The sequence below is a fragment of the Pseudopodoces humilis genome, chromosome 5, assembly GCF_049639895.1.
Source record: "Pseudopodoces humilis isolate 2021_Gansu_Grassland_sample_001 chromosome 5, ASM4963989v1, whole genome shotgun sequence".
Taxonomy (NCBI): Eukaryota; Metazoa; Chordata; class Aves; order Passeriformes; family Paridae; genus Pseudopodoces; species Pseudopodoces humilis.
In genome coordinates, this window is record NC_142204.1 from 11,300,105 (window position 1) to 11,318,347 (window position 18,243).

General features: G+C 40.1%; 1 protein-coding gene across 7 annotated transcripts in view; it reads left to right on the top strand.

Moving 5' to 3' along the window:
• Positions 1-13,663, top strand: part of PARVG (parvin gamma) — a 29,104-nt gene extending 15,441 nt beyond the window's left edge. For 3 of the 7 annotated variants that reach the window (XM_088055849.1, XM_005532890.3, XM_014261422.2), the window contains exons 4-13: positions 1,063-1,165; positions 2,088-2,228; positions 2,574-2,689; positions 3,511-3,566; positions 4,451-4,473; positions 6,511-6,572; positions 6,674-6,742; positions 7,587-7,688; positions 11,176-11,248; positions 13,246-13,663. In XM_088055849.1, coding sequence (XP_087911975.1) covers positions 1,063-1,165; positions 2,088-2,228; positions 2,574-2,689; positions 3,511-3,566; positions 4,451-4,473; positions 6,511-6,572; positions 6,674-6,742; positions 7,587-7,688; positions 11,176-11,248; positions 13,246-13,325 — 825 coding nt within the window. In that variant the 3' untranslated portion in view covers positions 13,326-13,663. The remainder of the gene's footprint in view (positions 1-1,062; positions 1,166-2,087; positions 2,229-2,573; positions 2,690-3,510; positions 3,567-4,450; positions 4,474-6,510; positions 6,573-6,673; positions 6,743-7,586; positions 7,689-11,175; positions 11,249-13,245) is intronic. The other 4 variants (XM_014261423.2, XM_088055852.1, XM_088055850.1 and 1 more) reach the window with 3 other exon arrangements.
• Positions 13,664-18,243: the final 4,580 nt, after the last annotated feature.

Below are 18,243 nucleotides of genomic sequence, written 5' to 3' on the forward strand. Positions count from 1 at the left end.
ACCCCTTGCACATACAAAGTGTACCCAAGAATTAGCTAAAGAGCAGAGCTTTCTGCTCTTGTTACTTCTCAGCAGAGGACATGTTTGACAGCTTCTCAGTTCAGACTTTTTTATTTCTTGTGCAGTTCCAAGCATCTCAGAGACTTTTCTTTTCAAACCCTTCTTACATTTTTGTTAATGTTGGCGAGCTTACAGGAATCTGCTATGAATTTTCTCCTCTGTTTACAGCAAGTGAGAAGGATATTATCCACTCCAGACACTCACTCGTAACAATTACAGCAATAGAAGCAATACCCTTCCCTCTCACAAGAGGGATGTTCAGGTTGGCAGCCAGCTGGGGCTACTACTTTTCTGTTCTACTTCACCAGGTCATCTTCCCTTTCTCTCAACACATGTGGATAAAGCACATGCTTGGAGAAGTGCTGAGGAACTGCTTTGTTCTCCTGACTAGGAGCACAAATGGTCCTTCTCCTTTTGTAGCCACACCTTGGCCTCCTGAGCAGCTTCCCCTTGGAAAGGCAGGAAGGATATTGGAAGGCCAGTGGGAGGACTGCCATGTATGAAAGTTCCAAGGAGGTGTTTGGGGACTGAGTGGTACAATATTGCAGAAAGAAAAAGAAAACAAAATCAGGAGATGAGAGGGAGGAATGCTAGTAGCATGGATGAGTACAAGAAACTACCCTCAGAATGAGCCTAGCCTCTTTTCTTACAAACTTCTGCCTAGCAGTTGAATTTGTGTGAATTATGCGATGTTTGATAAAGGTGGGGGATGGGAAGTGTACTGTGCAGCCTTTTCCCTGGTGGAAGTGGGAAGAGTCTCTCTTCCCAGCTCTATAGCAGAATTCCTCGGAATATAGGTAGTGAGATGTCTATCTCACTTGAAAATTAGGAAGAACTTATCCTATAAAAAACAACCAAAAAGCACAAAGGAAGTGGAGATTGAAAGCAAACCAAGATCTGAGATAAGGGCCTGAAGAGAGAAGTGAAACAGAATGCAGCACTGAGTGCTGTATTGTCTAAACAACACGAATATAATTGCTTTGTTTCCACCCTTCCCCACAGTTCTTGACTGAGTGGATCAACAGAACTCTGAAAGAGGAACACATAGTAGTTAAAAGGCTGGAGGAAGACCTGTATGATGGGCTGGTGCTTCATCATCTCCTGGGTGAGCAGCTCCTTTGAGTTTAGTTGTTGCAGACATCTTATGGAGGAACTTTCCAATCAGAGAATAAACCTCAGGAATCGCAGTAGCAGGGACCTGCCCTCACTTCTCACTGCACTGGGGGCCAGCTGTGATAATCACAATTCTGAACAAATTCTCACTATTGTTTTACCTGGTTATTTTACTTCTAAGGAATTCTTATTAGCTGCTAGTTGACATAATAAAAAGGTTGACAATGACGTGTGAAATTTAGTGCTTCTGAAATGAATGAGGGCTTCATAAACTAGAACACAAAGGTGGCTTGTGGTGCTACCAGAAATACTGGAGGGAATCAGCACTGTAATATATATTGCCCTGTCTTTAAAAAAAAAAAAAAATTAAAAGCTCTTGGTCCAAAGAACTGTTCTGGTACTGGAACTGGTAAAAATCTTAAGAGGCTTTTGGATCTATCTGGTGCTTGTATAAAGATGTGACCTCCTGAAGCAGCCTGTAATCTATTTCTCCATCTCTCCTGTCCCTACTACATTTGTCTTTCCCTTATCACTCTCTTTGGGGATGTCTTTTAAATCTATCTCCTTTCCACCAAGGCTGAGAGCAGCAGCACGAGCAGGACTGGCTGATTTTCATGGTTTACTTGCCTGAGCAATGACCTCATATTTCTTCTATATATGAGTTGATATTGACTTTGTACATTATCGACAGGAAAGATGCACTCCTTGGATTTCTGTTGAAGGAATGTAAAGAGCTAGGGCTGAAGGATGATGCTGCAAGGAGTGCCTCTCCCTTTTGCAGAGCTCTGAAATGATATTGAACATTTAAAACAAGACTTTGTGTACTTCACTGTCATTTTATGTTTCTAATTATTTTCTTTTTCCCTACAATGGTGTTAAAATACATCCTTCTTCCTATGGACCCTCTGTAAAAGAAAACTTAGGCTCTCTCAAGCTGGATATTGACAAGATTGCATTAACAGAAAAAAAACAGCGACAGAAACTCTCTGTGATTCTGGAAGCTCTGGCCAAGTGTTTGCAACTGGAAGAAAGTCAGCTGAAATGGAGTGTGGAATGTAGGTGCAGAAGTGAAATTGGCAAAAATTATCCATCACAGGCTGAGCTATAAGGCTGCTGTGGAGGCAGTGTGCTGCCAGAACAGTAATTAAACAACCTGTTTTCAATTACTAGTTGAATCAAAAGTGAGACAGACATATCTGACCCCGCCCAGCTCTGTCTTCTCTAAGTGTGTGGCTTGTGGCTCACTTAAGAACCCTCAGCATCCCTGTATGTCTCACTTTTAAGCTGTGCTATTGCTAGATTTTCATATTATATAAACCCCAATCCGGTGTACCCCCCCGTGTAATGGCCCTCCCATGTTTTCCACACTGACCATTGTATTCTTCCCTTACACTCAATAGCTATCTTGGCAAAGGACTTACTGAGCACACTGCATCTTCTGGTTGCAATAGCAAAGCACTTCGAGCCCACCCTGGCTCTGCCTCCAAATGTTCAAGTGGAGACAATCACCATTGAGGTATTCTTAGTTTTACTATTTGTTACAGTAGATCCTAGAGTCCTTTCACAAGGCTAACCTGCTTAGAATTAGGAGAAATGTCTGTGCAGCTATGAAAGAGATACTTGTATTTTCTGTGAACCACACCTTTCAATTTCTGAGTTTGGTGGATTAGATTGAATTTTCAATTCAGATAGTCTGTCTTTAAAAGGGGAAAAGCACTATGCTGTTTTTCTTCCTCAGCCAAACATGGGAAGGGTCCAAACGGAAAGCAGCTGCTGATCTCTGTAAACAAGAAAATGAAGAAATTCTGCTGTTACTGTTTCTAAATGCTTTAAAATAGAAGCTTGTATTCATAAATCATAAAGTTTTTTTAAATGCTGAAGATTTCTTTCTTTAGGTGATGGGAGTTTTTACTCCACTTCCATTGGGGTCACATTTTGGTACTGTTCTCTGCAAGCAGAGATCTACACACTTTCTTCCTCTGTTTCTTAAGGTCAATTCTGAGACTGTAGAGAAATATTGAATATCCCAGAATTTGGGATATAATTGCAAAAATTACCACCACGGGTGTATGTAAGCACAGTGTTTTTCACTGCCTGAAAGGGAAGAACAGCAAACACCAAGGGCTTCCTCTGATGGGGAAGTAAGAGATTTCCTGCTGGAGACTGAAGAGAGTAGAAGGAAGCAGAAATCTCTTCAAATACCTGTACTAATTGTACTGGAGTTATTGAATAAATGCCTTTTGATACTCATTTAAGGCAGCAAACAGGTCATGAAAGCTTGTTTATGGAATATTTTTTGTGTAACAAACCCAACATTGTTTATTGTCCTTTCAACAGACCACCTCCAGAGGATTAAAGACATCAAATGGGGTGGAAAATATCACAGAAAACAAGTAAGAGGGGATATATCTGTTTTTTACATTGTCAATCAGAAAAGAAACATTGTGGGTGTGTTCCCCCTTACAAAAAGTAGCTGGGATCATGATGATGAAAAAGGTGTAAGCCCAGGTATGCATATGCATGTGAGTTGTTTATCTGTTTTCTTAGCTTTTTTTATTCTCCTCTTCACATTTGGCATTATGGTGCAATACCTTTATTTATTCAGTATATAAAATTCTCTAAACCAATATGCACGATTATTCCTGAGGCTTAGAATTTGTCATTGCCATGGAATTTCACAGCAAATATAGTAACAAAATTCTGGGACTGTAAATTTACCTGTGCCGGACTAAACTGGAAATTTTCTAAAGCCACAAAGGTTTAAATCTACTTTTAATTTCTTGCTGTTGTGTCTTTAAATAAAAAGGAAGGAGACATTTCTTTTCTTATTTTACTGTGAATGAAATGCTTTAGCTTGCTGAGTGTATGAAGTACTGTCATTATTAAAGGAGTTAAACAGGATACCACTTATATACCAAAAAAATAAGGACTTCATTCTAAGAACTAGAAACAGGTTTTCCTACTATCATTTTTTATATGCCAGAACATCTTCAAGCTCTAATATCGTGAGCAGCTTATTGGAAGAGGATATTGAGGATTGTGCTTGTAAAATAAATGTTCATTGGTGTGTGGGCCAGGTAAAATCTCATATGCTTCGAAGACCCCACACAGATATGCAGTACTTAAAAATGTCTGTTGGAAGGTCACTCTGACATAAAGTTAATGCCACTTTGAACTCTATCTCCTGCTTTACAGGATAGCAGATAAGCAAAGCTTATGAATAAGATCAGCTCTGCTGAATCATTTTTCTAACTCTTGCTTATTATTGCACTTCCAGAGAGAATATAGAAGCGCAGTCAAGTAAGTGCTGGCATTGCCAAGTTCAGTGTTTCATTAAGTGCTTTTATACATCATGTCCTGATCAATTTTTACCCCATGATAAAATCAGTATGCTCCCAGTAAAGTTAATGGAGATTCATGGATTTTTTTTCCTGGTGTTTTTCTCCAACTGTCTTCTGTTAATGCCTGCTCCTACCAACACAATACAGCTTGGAAACTGGGTGGTCACTTTGCCTGTGGACTGCAGGCAAGAGATGGGAGGGGAGACAGGACATGAAGGTGGGTTGATGACCCAAAAAAAAAAACCTGGCTGGGGGCACAATGCAGCTTGGATTTGAGCACGGACCATGTTCATGTTGAAACTATTTATAAAGGCTTCAGAACTGTGGTTCTCGTTGCTACCAATTTTTACACTTTCCTTACCACAGTTTGCAAATGGGATTTTGAAATCCACTGGAACTCGGCTGTGGATGGCAGCTCAGTTGAACCAACGTCCCCAGAGCTTTTGCCCTTAGGGATTTTGAGGGCTGGGAAACAGTTGAGATGAAAAATGTTCCTGTTTGCGAAGCCTGCAGAAGGTCTGGGCACTGCTCAGGCTTCAGTGTGAGCTGCTCTTCCCTGCTGCAAACGAGCACATTGCATCCCCAGAGAAGCAAGGCAACCATTTGAATTCTCTGCTGTGCCCTTTATTTTGGCATTTTCATCTTTTGCAGAGGTGCAAACTATATAATTTGATATGTATTTATGATTTATTCCACTGAGTATTCTCTAGTGTGGGCTGAAATTGTGAAAAAACTCCAACACTCACCCCCCACCCCAAACAAAAAAAAATATAAAAGAAAAAAAATTAGGAAAACAAACAAACAAACAAACAAACAAGCAAAAAAACCCAAAACAAAACAAACAAAAAAACCACACACACACACAAAAAAAAAACCGAAAAAAGAAAAAAGAAAAAAAAAAAAAAAAGAAAAATCCCAAACCCATAATTAGGTGTTTCTTGTAGTGGGCTGATTCTGGGAAGAGAAATCTGCAATTCACTCTTCAAGATGTACTCTCCCTATTTTTGACACAGCTTTCCTAGCAAAGAGAAATCCCAAAGCGTGGCTCCAGTAGAGGGCTCTCTCTGATTTGTTTGATTCACCTATTCCCTGACACTGCTCCTGAAGCAATCCCCAAACAGGCAGAACAGAGAATCCTGAGGAATCCCTTTCACAAAGGAGGATTCTCTTTTGGGAGGAAATTCCCTTAAGCAAAGCTGCTTTTGCTTTCCTATGCTGTAGAATCTGGTTCTCCATGTACTTGTGCTGCCAGAATGCCTCTCGTTGCTCAGGGTGTTTCAAATATTTTGCTCATGCTTGAACCAGAGCCGTATTGTGGCTGGGTAAGGAGATGGATCCTGCTTTTGCTGAACCTGGGCAGAAAGGGGAGGTGAGGGTGGGATTTAGATCTCATTTCTTTGGAAGCCTTTACACTCCTGCTAGTTTTCTGGCACAGCTCTGCTGGCACCAGCTCATTGCCACTTTAAACTGGGTGGCAGATCTGGCTGTTTTTGAGGTCTCCGAGTTTTCAGAGGAAAGGCAGAGTATCCATATCTTGCTTGTGGTTTTTTGAAGGAAGGAGGCTGGGCTTTTTTCTGCAAATTTGGTGTAACTGGCATTTCTGTTTGAGGACAGCAGTAAAACATACAGCTCTTCTGCTCCCTGCATTTTATCCCAGAGGCTCAGGGTTAAAAAAAAGTAAGTGAAAAGAGATAAACTGTAGTGATGTGAAATTTAGTTAGTGCTCAGACTGGTGGCAGCACAAACTGAGAACCTCTGAAGGTGAAAATTACAGAGATGAATGAAGTAAATTGTTTTCTCTTATGTGGTCAGGCTGAAGGGAAGGCTGTCATCCAGTCCTCTGATAAATATAAAAGCAGCATCTTTCTCTGCCTCCCTGCTACTCCTTTCCTCCTTGGATTGTAAGCTGCAAATACCTTTCTCCTTCTGGAGCCACATTAAAGCTCTGATCTCTCAGTTATTCAAAATAAAACCAATTAATGTTGTTTTGATACAGAAGGTGATGCCTTTGATGAATTATTTAACTGTGCTCCAGATAAACTGGATGCTGTAAAAAAGGTAATTTACTTTTTTTAGTAGACATCAAAATCTTTTAGGCCAGACTTAAATACTGAAAAAGTTAGTGTTTTTTTTCCTTTCCCCCTTTCTTTTTTCTTTAGGCACTCTTGCAATTTGTTGACCAGCATGTTGGAAAATTAGGGTTAAATGTGAGAGACATCGAATCTCAGGTAGTGTGCTCCAATCTGCATGTTATCCATGATTTGTCAGCCATTTGTGTGTTTCCTGTCACCATTAGGAACTCTCCTTTTTTATTACAGTAATTTGAAATTTGGCAACATAATGATTTCCATGTTTAGGTTAAGACATTAAGCTTTGGTCTCTGAAGTTTCTGAAGCTAATAATTAATGCAAAAATACAGCCTTTGTATTGAATGCTGCCCTTATAATGCTACAGGGAGTAATTTTCAGTCTGCCCAACTTCTAAGGGTGCTTTCTTTGTCAGGATGGAAATAAAGGTGTCCTGAACATTAAAATGAAAGCCAAGTTGATTGCTGTATTTAGTGATAGTTGATTCTGCATTTACTTCATGGTATAAAAGCTTTATTTTCACCACATCTCAAAGTCTCATCCTCTGAATGGAGAGCTTCTTTAGAGTATGAAATTGCAAGAAGAGTTGGGCTGAGCACCCTGGGCTCTGGTGAACGGGGTGCTCTTCTGGATTTTTCCAGTGTGCAACTGTAAGAAAAGAAGGTTTTCAAGTATTTTTTCACACATAACTAGGCACAATTTTCTATTATTTATAGTTATGTATTTGTGCTCATCTGAAGTATTTTCATATTTGGAATAGTTTTTTTTTTTTAATAGCTGTCCTTTTACACAGTTGTATTTTCACAAGTATGAATTTGGGAGCCTTATCTAACTAAATATGAAGTTCACTGTGGAAGAGGTTGAGGGAACTGAGTCATTACACTGTCTGCTTGCCCGAGTAACATTTACATTCCTTTATTGCTAGAATGGCATTTACTGAAATAGTTTACTAAAGCCAAATAATTTTCAGGTAATTCTTATCTAGTTTTCAGATGGAGTTATCTTACTTCTTTTAATTGGACAACTAGAGGGTTACTTTCTGAATTTAAGGAATTTCTTCCTGACTCCGGCCAGCACCATGGAGATGGTATGTTGTTATAAAATTACTTAGAGCTTGAGCCATCAAACTGCCTCTTGTTCTCCCTCTTGCTTCCACTGCTGCAGTTGTGTGTGAAGTCCCATGCCCACAGTGTTTGCAGGAGGGGGTTTTGGGGCAGTGCCAACACGGGCACTTGGGGCTGTCAAAATATCTCAGAACAGGTCGGTGTCCTCTTCAAAATTATCATCTCATGGGAGGCAAACACCTGTTACTTGTGTTTGTTTGGCATGACCATGATTCTGCAGCCTTATGGTGAAATCCAGGGCTCTGTTTGGTGTGGAATGGGTGTGTTTTCTTCTACCAGTCTGTCCTGCAAACAGGATTTGAAGAGGATAACACCTCTTGCATAGCAGAACTTGGATCCCTGTGAGCTTCTTTATGCTGCCCTAAAAATATACCTTAATTCAAGACAGGGCTGGCACATTTTGAAGGCCCCTTCTGTTTTTGGGAAGCTCTTGAGAGTTTGCATCCTTTCCTCCCCCAAGGTTGGGGGCAGTAACATACTCAGCCAGACCTGCTTGGCACCTTTTTCCACCTCTACCAGGCAGATTTCATCTGTGCTTTAAAAGTAAAAGCTGTTACCAGCCAGAAGGAAGTGTGTGCTGGGCTGCCTCCTCCACAGGTCTGGAATGTTGTTATATTTTGAGATATTTGAAGTATTTTTAGATTGTCTCTGGTGTGGGTAGGCTTTTTTTTTTTTTTCATTTGGGTCACTGAATAGCTCTGAAAATCTTGAAACTGTAGCTATTTTTCCTGGTTTGTGCTCAAATCTCTGGAAGTGAAATATGTCAGATCTTTTTTTGCTTGAGAGCTGCCAGAGAAGAAAATCTCTCCTCTGGCATGGTTTGCATTACGGCTTCCCTGCACAGATGAAGCTTTCATCTTATTCCCAACCTTAGCAGAGTTAATGCCCCTGGGCAATTTTTATTTGTAATGAAAATTCTCAGAGGTCCTATATTAACAAATAAATATTCCCATGGAGCTTTTCAAAGTTTAAAAGCACAATTGTTTGACACCTAGGTTCAAATGTTGTCAAAATTTCATTTCTGCCAGTTGGTAACTGTTTAAAGCATTAGGAAAAAAAATGTGGTTTTTTAATCTAAGAACAGGAAAAACGTATTTTGAAGGGTTGAATCAGACATAATATAAGCATTTCCCTAGAGTTGTTTTTATTCCCTTTCTCTTCCACTGAGTTTTCAAAATTATTTGGTCTGTTCCCATTGAATTGGACAGAAATTTTTAACATTTCCATTAGCTTTATTTCAAGGAAGTCACTGGATAATTTCTTATTTAAAAATTCATCAGTAACCATTTTCTTTTTGGTTCAGCCCTATTGTAGCCTCACAGATGTCTTTCTGGAAATGAGATAGCCCTAAAATTCTGGTACAAATCAAAGCTCAGACTTCCTAGCTCTTACCCTGCCCATCACTGGCATCAGAGATGAATAGAATGGGGTTGGGTTATGCTTCAGTACAAATCTTAACATAAAATTTACTACTTTTAGAAAACGAAGTAATTTCATTTTAACAAAGTTACTCCCAAGGACTGGACTTGCTGTTGAACAGTTTTCCAAAGTGGTATTTCCCATTTGCTTCTCCTCTGATGCTCATTACAAAATGAAAAGCAGGATGACACTACAACTAAAAATATCAATTGACCATAGCTCAGCTGTCATTTGTACACAAAACATGTCTTTCAATTTCCCTGTGCTTTCTAACTTCCTGTCATTTTAGACATTAATTGGTGCAGTAAAGTATAAAGATGTAGCCTTTGCTGGGATTTAAAAGATCTCATTTGTTGTTGGAATGGTGACAACCATATGCACTGTTGGGATAAGTGTGGTGCATCCACCTTACAGTTCCTTCTAACCAAAACCATTCCCTGACTGAAATTCAGGAGGTGATTGATTTTGAGGTGCAAGAAGACAACACTGCATGTGGGCAGGTTTGTTGCAGGGTTTTTTGGGGTGTTCATTGCCAAAAAAAAAAGGGTGTTTACAAGTAACCATAAAGAAGTGCAGCTCTGGGAGCTCATGAGTGTAGAAAGGTGTGTTTTTTCTGTCACAAAGAATACAAAATAGTTGGAGGCTGAAACTAGGAGGGATATCTGTACAATTAGGAGAGGAAAATTATGATGATGGAGGGCTTGTGTGCTTATCAAAACTCTACAGAACTCAGTACTTTTGCCAAAACAGGCCCAGAGCTGAAACACCCCAGATGTCCTGGCTGCTGTCCAGTTGTAAATTCTAGAAAACTGTCCAGGTCTTTTGAGTCAGAAAGCACAGCTGGACGAAGCACCTTATTTTTAAGGCTTCCCTTTCTTGGGTAATTATTGGTATTTCTGTCTGAAGATGCTTTTTGAAATGTGCATGTTGTCATTCCTTGAAAATCCCCAATGCATTACAGAGAGGGAAATGTGTCCTTTTTGCCTGTGCTGGTTTATTAAGGAAACATTTGATATATTCATTCCCATCAGCAAATTGTGTAGAACTGCATGGTCTGAAGCTCTCCTCTCTGCTAACTATCAGAGGAAGAAAAGAAACCTGAATCCAAACAGGCAGTCTCACCTACTTGTAAATCAGAGAAGCAGGTGAAACATAAATCTGTTGCTTCACTTCAGAGCCCTTGGCTTATGCAGGGGGGATTCCTGTGCTTGTTGTCACAACATAACAGAGAACAGCAGCCTCCCAAAGGATAAATTGCCCAGTAGCTCATGGAAGGCAAGAAGAGGCAATCTGAAGTTCATTCAGGTCTTGTTACTCCTTTAGAGAAAAGGAATTTCCTAATTACCAGCCAAGTAAATAACTACCCTTAAGCTGTTAGAAGAGGATATTACTTTTAAAAAACTTGTTACCACTGCTGATTATGTGTGCGATGCTGCTTTTATGTGGGGAAGGGAGAGAAAAAGCAGTGAGGAAAAATTAGAAAAAAACCCTCAGCCTTTATTCAGAGATGTGTGTTTAATTTCTGATGAGTGTTATTGAGCATATCATCACTACTATTAATGTGAATAGACATTTTAGAAGTACAGCAGAAACTTCTAGCTAACAAGCATACCTGACCTTTGCAATCCTGAATGAAATATTGAGAACTTTTGCCTTTATGTTTTTTCCAAGTGTGGTGAGCATACATGCATTGTTTAAAAATACCCAGAAATAGACTCCATGCATCCATTAGATCCAGTTAGGAATCTAGCCTGTTTTTCCCATTAACACAAGCCTTTCACATACAAGGTCTATTTTTAAATAAATGGATTCTTCTGCCCACCTCATGGGATATGTTTTGCTGAAGATGGATTTTACATCTAATTTTATATTATAATTGGTATAAATTCTGAAGAGCACTTCATCAAAACTAAGGAGAGGGAGTGCATACTTATGAATCAGTATCTTCAGCAACTAGAGAAATACTTTTTAAAGCCTTCTGTTGGTTAGAAAATATTGTCAGCTATATTAATATCTCTCTCTCTCCAACAGCTCCACAACATTAACCTGGCATTGGAGTTGCTAGCAGAGGGAGGTCTTCTGAATTTTCATGTGAAATCCGAAGGTGAGTCATGACATGCAAACTTATCTGGAATAGAATTGCTAACATCCCAGCTTAGCAAAAGTTTGGGTAATTGCAGGAAGCAGGTTCTGGAAATGACACTGACACATTTCATTATATGGCTGCCCTACAGCTCCTCATGTAGAATGAATGGTAGAGGTAATAAGATTTTTTTTTTTAAAAAATCATTATTTCTATGCTAAAAAAGTTGGATTGTTATAAGTTTAGTAACTTTACACTAAACTTAAACTGCTTAGTAATTCAGTATTTGTTAAAGATTTAAATGAGTGACAGCTCCTAGGGAAATTACAGCAGTTGAGCTGGAGGCAAAGCTATTTTCCTGTGTCAGAAAAACTTTCAGTGCATTAAAAGCAAGCTTGTTTCTGTGGGAAGACACCTTGAAGAATTTCTCTGGAAAATCCAAAACACTGATCACTCTATTCAAACTCAGAATATGGTGGGGCAGTCTCCTGAAAATGTAAGTCACAGTTTCTTAGTTGCTGTTATTCTTGGTTCAGACCTGGGAGTTGAATCTTGATCTTCATCCAAGTGAATGTTTCCATCACTGAATCAATGTATATGCATGCTCCTCTTTCTTTCTCCACCACAAAAACAAACAAATAAGCTCCATTTGGGTGAGTCCAGTTTTCCAATTAAAAGACTCCAAAGAAAAATTTGGTGCCAGCTCCTGCTGGGATGAGGGATATGGTTAATTAATGGGTGGTGCTGTGGCTGCAAAGTCTGACCTTTAGCAGGGCACACGATCCCAGCATTCCTCTACCAGCTTGTTGCTGAATAGGGAAGTCAAATCTTCATTAAAAATAAAAAGCATTATTCCAGTTCTAGCTCCCTGTTAGTTATTCATAAATGGGTGCATGTGTTTGGTACGAAACAGATGGCATCATGGAGAGGGAAAGAGAGGATTTAGGGCTTCCTTTTTTTTTTCCCTTTTATTCTCTTTTCCCACTACTGCTTGGGTGATGTCAGCAGTTTGCATGCTGGGCATTCATGAATTGTGAGCTTTTTGCTGTGCTGCACAGAGCTAGGAGCCTGGAGCTAAAGAGCTTTTATTTATGTTAACGTTAACAGAGTAATCAGTATGGGCTCAGGTCTCCATGCTAAGATCCACCTTTTGTGTGAAAAATCTGTGCTTTCCTTCCTCCCCTCTGGCTGTTCTGAACTGCCTCAAACACAGAGTTGATCAGTATAAGAAATACTGGTGTCAACATCTGCAAGTCTTTTAGCTTCACTGGGGAAATCCTCAGCTAGTGAGTGAATTTAATATGATTTAGGGCTCCTAGTTTGTTACAGCTACACTATTTAGACTCTTCAAGGATCTCATTTTATTAGTGTTTCTTTGTAAGTCTTTCTCCCAGTGATTTACAGCACCATGAGAAAAGTAAGTCCTCTGAATCCTATTACCCTCTTCCTCTGCAACTTTTAAATACAAAAGCAGTTTATATAGCCAAGAAAAAATAAACTGAAAACTAAAGAAAAAACCCAAAACAACAACAAAAGGCTCAAAAAAAAACCCCCAAACAAAGAAACAAAAACAACCCAAAAAACCACCAAAACCCAATGCATCAAATGCAAAACATGATGGAAATATTACAACAAAAAATAAAGAAATAAAGTGTCAGGTAATTCCAACATGATTCCTGATATAGAATAATCATAGATATAAAGCCCTATTAAATTGTGTACTCTGTTCTTTGGTAGTGAATTTCTTACTCTGCATTATTTGCCCTCATTTGCCTTCCAGCAACAGAGTGCAGCAGAAGTCCCTTTTCTTCAAGTTAATTTAATAAATTTTTAGCTTCTACCTCTGTAGTTTCTATTTTGCTTCCTGTCACAATTAGGTTGTCCAAGTTCACATTATAACTGGGGAAAAACTGGGGAAAGGTGGGAGATTGTCTTTGGCAGGTGCTGTCTCATCCTATTCCAGGGATTGCTAATACTTCCCATCTGTTTTTTTTTGTCTCTGGTTTGTGTATCCACAGATATTGTGAACGGAGATATGAAGGCGATAATGCGAGTTCTGTATTGCTTGTATGCCAAATACAGAACCAAAGAAGCATGAAGAACAAGGCCAAGAGCTTGAGCTGCCTTTTTTTGTTGGTTTTTTTTTTTTTTCCCCCTAGCGGGCCACGAGGTGATTTTTTGATTCCCAGCTCTGTTTGCCACTGTTTCTGGGCATGCACTGGTGTTTGACACCTGCTGTGTTAACATTGTATAGCAAATGTGTTGTTCATTCAAGGTTTCACAAACACAGCCTGAGCAACTGTAAATATGTGTCCGCAGCTGTTCTACTATGTAATTCTAGGGCTGTAGCTCTTGTTCCAGATCTTGCCTTCTGTTTTCTTTGAGCCCCCTCAATGCTGCAAAGAAATTAAATGTATGTTTATTCTGGGCTCTGCATTCTTTTCTCCTGAAAGTGACTTTGAAAGTTGTTGCATCCTCCCCATTTTCCTGCTTTGGGAAATCATTTGGGAAACTAGTGAGGAGAAAGACCCACCGGGGTGGGAAGGCTGAGACACAACTGAAGTTCAAAGCCTGCTTCAGAGAGGTGGCCAGTGCTGTCAGTCAAGAGGCTATGAATTGGGTGCCAAATGAATAGGTAGCAAAAATGAAATCTGAATTTACCAAGTGTTTGATAAATGATTCAGTGCTCATTTGCTCAAATATGGAAAAGGCACTCAGAACAATACATTGGTGTGAGACTGTGCAGGAACAGGGGGTTCTCCTGCACAGCTGTAGAAAGATGCTCTTATTTTCCTTGCTAAGCCAGTGCCAAACTGTGTCCAGCTCCAATTGCAGCCCTGACACAAACTCTAATTAGTGGGGATGCCAATCCCTGTCAAGCATGTTGTGAGAGGGAGTAAAACGTCTGCACTTTGTCTGCAGTAAGAGGTGGGCAGCTGCTGGCTGGGCTCTGCAGCTGGCGGAGGTAGAGCCACTACAGGTGGGAGCAGTGAAATCCTATTTCCCACCACCTCTGACAGCTGGATCATCTCAAACTCCTCAGGCACTCCTAGGTGAATTTGTTCAGCCTCCATCCTCAGCCTCCCAGCAGTTTCTTCTGTATGCATCAAGGTAGCCGTGAATTATTAACGGTCACCCTTGGTCATTCTTGGGTGATTTAAATCAGAACTCCTTTCAAAACCTTCATCTACTCTCTTGACCATAAACTTACATCATGTTGCATAAAACCATAGATATAACTAGGGGAAAAAAAAAAAAGCTTCAGGATTTTTTTTTGCTTCCATCTAAACTGATTAAATTTCCTGCCATTGGTAACTGTGACATTTGATCTCTGGTCTGATCCTCCATCTGTGTGTTAACAGGAAACCAGAGCTCACCGAGTGCAGGTGCTGACATTTACAGAGGAGAATTTGTTGTGTCTGCCTCTGGATCATGCAACCCAGGGAAGATCCTTAGATAGCAATGCTGATAAGTCTTTTGAAAATGGTAATACTGCACAGCTGCTGGGGGACAGTGTTAGCATTCAGGAACACATAATCATGGAATGATTATATGAAGGTGCTTTATTAAGAGCTCTGTGTGTCAGGGGTACACATACCCAAATCTGACCCAACTTGGTTTTGAGCTGAACATGTTTTTATACTCTATCATTATATAACTTTCATATTAATCATTAAACTTACATTGTTCTATTGTATGCATTGTTTTTACCCAAGCATGGATTTCTCGTGATTCCCCCAAACCCCTAACATAGCTTCTCATGATTCTTTAAACAATAATTATATCTAATCACATCTAACACTTATATCATTTATCATATACTGACTACACAGGTGCAGTTTCACATGATCTTAGCAAACACAAGGCCTAACATTTCCCAGGGCCTACTTTTAACACTTTTCCTAGGGCTTGCCAAGCCTAACTTTCTTTCTAACTCCCCGAATTTTCTATGATTTTAAAATCTTTTACTATCAACAGATCTGTGCAAACTGCCCCGAGACAAATCCCTTCTGCACCAAGAATTAGCTTGTGACATTTTTACAGAGAAAAATACAATGTGTGGTGCCAATGACCTACCAAGATCACTCGATTCCCAAGCAAATGTTAGTTGTGTGTGCTGATCTGGACAATTTAAGTACATACTTTTTTTTTTTTCATTTGCAAGTTGCCATAGGCACCTCGCGTAATTCCTTAATGGGCTTCCAAGAATCAGCTGGGAGACCTGAGAAGTTCATTCATACTTTGCGGAATTTTAGGTTGCAGTAACACTGCACATAGAACATGCATTCATTGTAGAATGAGCTGCAATTGAACAGATCACAGCCAGGATGTAGCTTGTGGAGAGCAGGGGTAATGGGGCAGGAGGGGCTGGGCAGTGATTTGGTAGCAGTGTGGCCTTTTCCTCCTGGGAAGCCATCCTGAATCTCTTGCCCTGTGCTGGTGATCAGAATTCAGTTCCAGTGTGTGACTCCAGGCATATGGCCTGGGCTAGGACAAAGCCACCAGTGCTGAGAGGAGATTAGCTGGTGCTGCCCTGGTTAGGTGGTTATTACTGCTCAAGGCAACTGCTGGATTTTTCTGTGTGCTCTCAGTTTTGTGTTCCACTCCTCTGGCATAAATAAATCCAGTGTCTGTACTTCCAACAGGGGAAGTCTAGATCTTGATATTTAATAAAAGAAAGGGTCATATTTCCTTTCCAACACCAGCTTGCCTAAAACTGTTATAAGCAAGTCATTCTTTTGAAAACATACAGGGAATAAAAGATGTTTAATGTGCTTGAATCAAAAACATGTTGAGAACAAAAATTAATGTTTTAATCTACTTTTTATGCTGAGAGCAAATTTATAATTGACGTGTCTGGACACTTTGATAGAGCCTGTGTTTGATTATTAAAACATGCTGTGGAATTTTACAAATCCATCATACAGACACCCACTCCATAAACTGGTGTAATATACAAGCACACTATTTACATTTGAGAGATAGCCACGTCTTGACACAGTTTTAATAACAAATATAAAGTGACAGAGCTAAAAAGAATATTCTAACACCTGGTTTAGTGGAAGGTGTCCCTTCCCACAGAAGGGGTGTGGGAACTGGATGATCTTTAATGTCCCTTCCAAAGCCCTACAGTAGCTTCTGTTGCTTTTCCTGCCCCACAGGAAGCTTTGGGTTATAGCAGTAGCTGAGAAGTGGGACAGATCTGAAGGGTTCCCAACTCCTGCTTGCTGTAATCTTTCCATCATCCACTCTTTCCAAAATACCAGACTCATCCATAAAAACACGTATTTCTGGAGGTGGAGTGACAAGGCTGTGTGGAGAGAAGTACAGGTGGAAGGGGTAGGGTTACCAGGGTGACTTTAACGGAATGCAGCTGCACAGAAGTCTTCATAAACAGGATCAAGCCATCAACTGAGATTGGTACTGCCTGTAAAGCCAGAGACAGGAATTTCAGAGCTGTCCCTGCTGTCAAGCCTCCTCCTCCTTGGGAACTGGTCCTGTCAGGATTACACTGACATTTTTGTCACCCTCCCATCATGTGGCTGTATCCCTGGAGCCAGGCCCTTGCTGCTTTGCAATGGGGCAGAGGAACTCCAAATGGAAAGTGCTGGCAGCCTCCATCTGCTGATGGGTGGGAGTGCCAATTCTTAGCGTTTGTCCTTTCCTTCTCATTTTTCCCCTTCCTTTTTTCCTTTCCAATGGTTTCTATTGTGTTGTTTCTTGCAGGGAGCCATCCTCACAGTAGCTGCTCTAAGTCTCCTTGGCAATTCGTCTTTCAAACCATGAAAGCAACTCATTCAAATTCTTCCTCTCCATGGGCACTCCATGAGCTGTGTTTGTGTCTGTATGAAGGGACCTTGCTATTCCTTCTCTTACAAGCTGCTAAAATTTCCCCAAAGAGTAAAAGCCATTGTCAGTTTTTCATGAGTGATTTTTTTTTTTTCTAGTAAATTAATATTTTGATAGACTAGATGAATGTGTTACTTTGGAGGAAAAAAATTAGTGTAGATGGGCCTTTCTACAGGACCTCTGTGGAGATGGTTTCCTCTGCCATTCAAAATCTTCTAAGAGGGTGAGACTGTCAATAGGATGTAAAGAGTGACATATGAAGAGATGAGTTTTGAGACAAGTGATAATGAAATCAAGACAGCAGTACTGCAGACTGGCATATCTTTGCTGTCCCATCTTCTCCATCAACCAACTCTACTATAAAGAACTTAAAAATGAGGAAAAAAGCCCCAAACACAATGAACCACCTCTGGTTTTTTTGCATTTTGATTTATACAAAGTGCATTAGAGTACCTTTGGTATTTACTTCCCCACTTAGTTTTCTAAGCCTTTTCCTCTATGTCATTCCTTTACAAGAAGAGCCCCCAAAGTCATTCTGCTCTAGCCACTGGCTACAATTGAAGTTACTAAGGATGTTTCCATTGATGCCCTCTCTCACGCTGCATGTAACTGATTTCACACACCTCAGCCAGGAGCCAATAAAATAATACAGAATAGCAGCTAAATATTAGAGGACAATGGAGTAGCTTGGTCAAAAACTGATTAGTTTTATCTATAGAACTGTAACTGGATGCTTGGATGGGAGCTCCCCGAATCTGCTGTCATAAAATGCTGGGGAATTGCAGTCAAGGTGCTTCATGCTGCTCCCTGCACTGTATTCCAGATGTCATTGGGATTTACTTGCTTCAGAGAGCTGCAGCCTGCACCAAGCTCATCCTTGGGCTGCAGGGAGCACATACCCTCTGACACTGGGGTGCTTCAGCTTCCTTTGGGGAACAGAGCCCACCTATAGGGTTATGCCCATATTGGTAAATAGGAAGTTGAAATATATTATCTGAAATGGCAATGGTATAATGAAAATGTTCATTTTTTTGTTTGTTTGTTGGTAGTGGTGGTTGGGGTTTATATTTTTGTTGTTGTTGTTGTTGTTTTTGTTTTGTTTTGTTTTGTTTTCCTGGGAGTGATGAGGTCTAGTTTGTCCCTGGGGTTAGATGTCTTTCAAGACC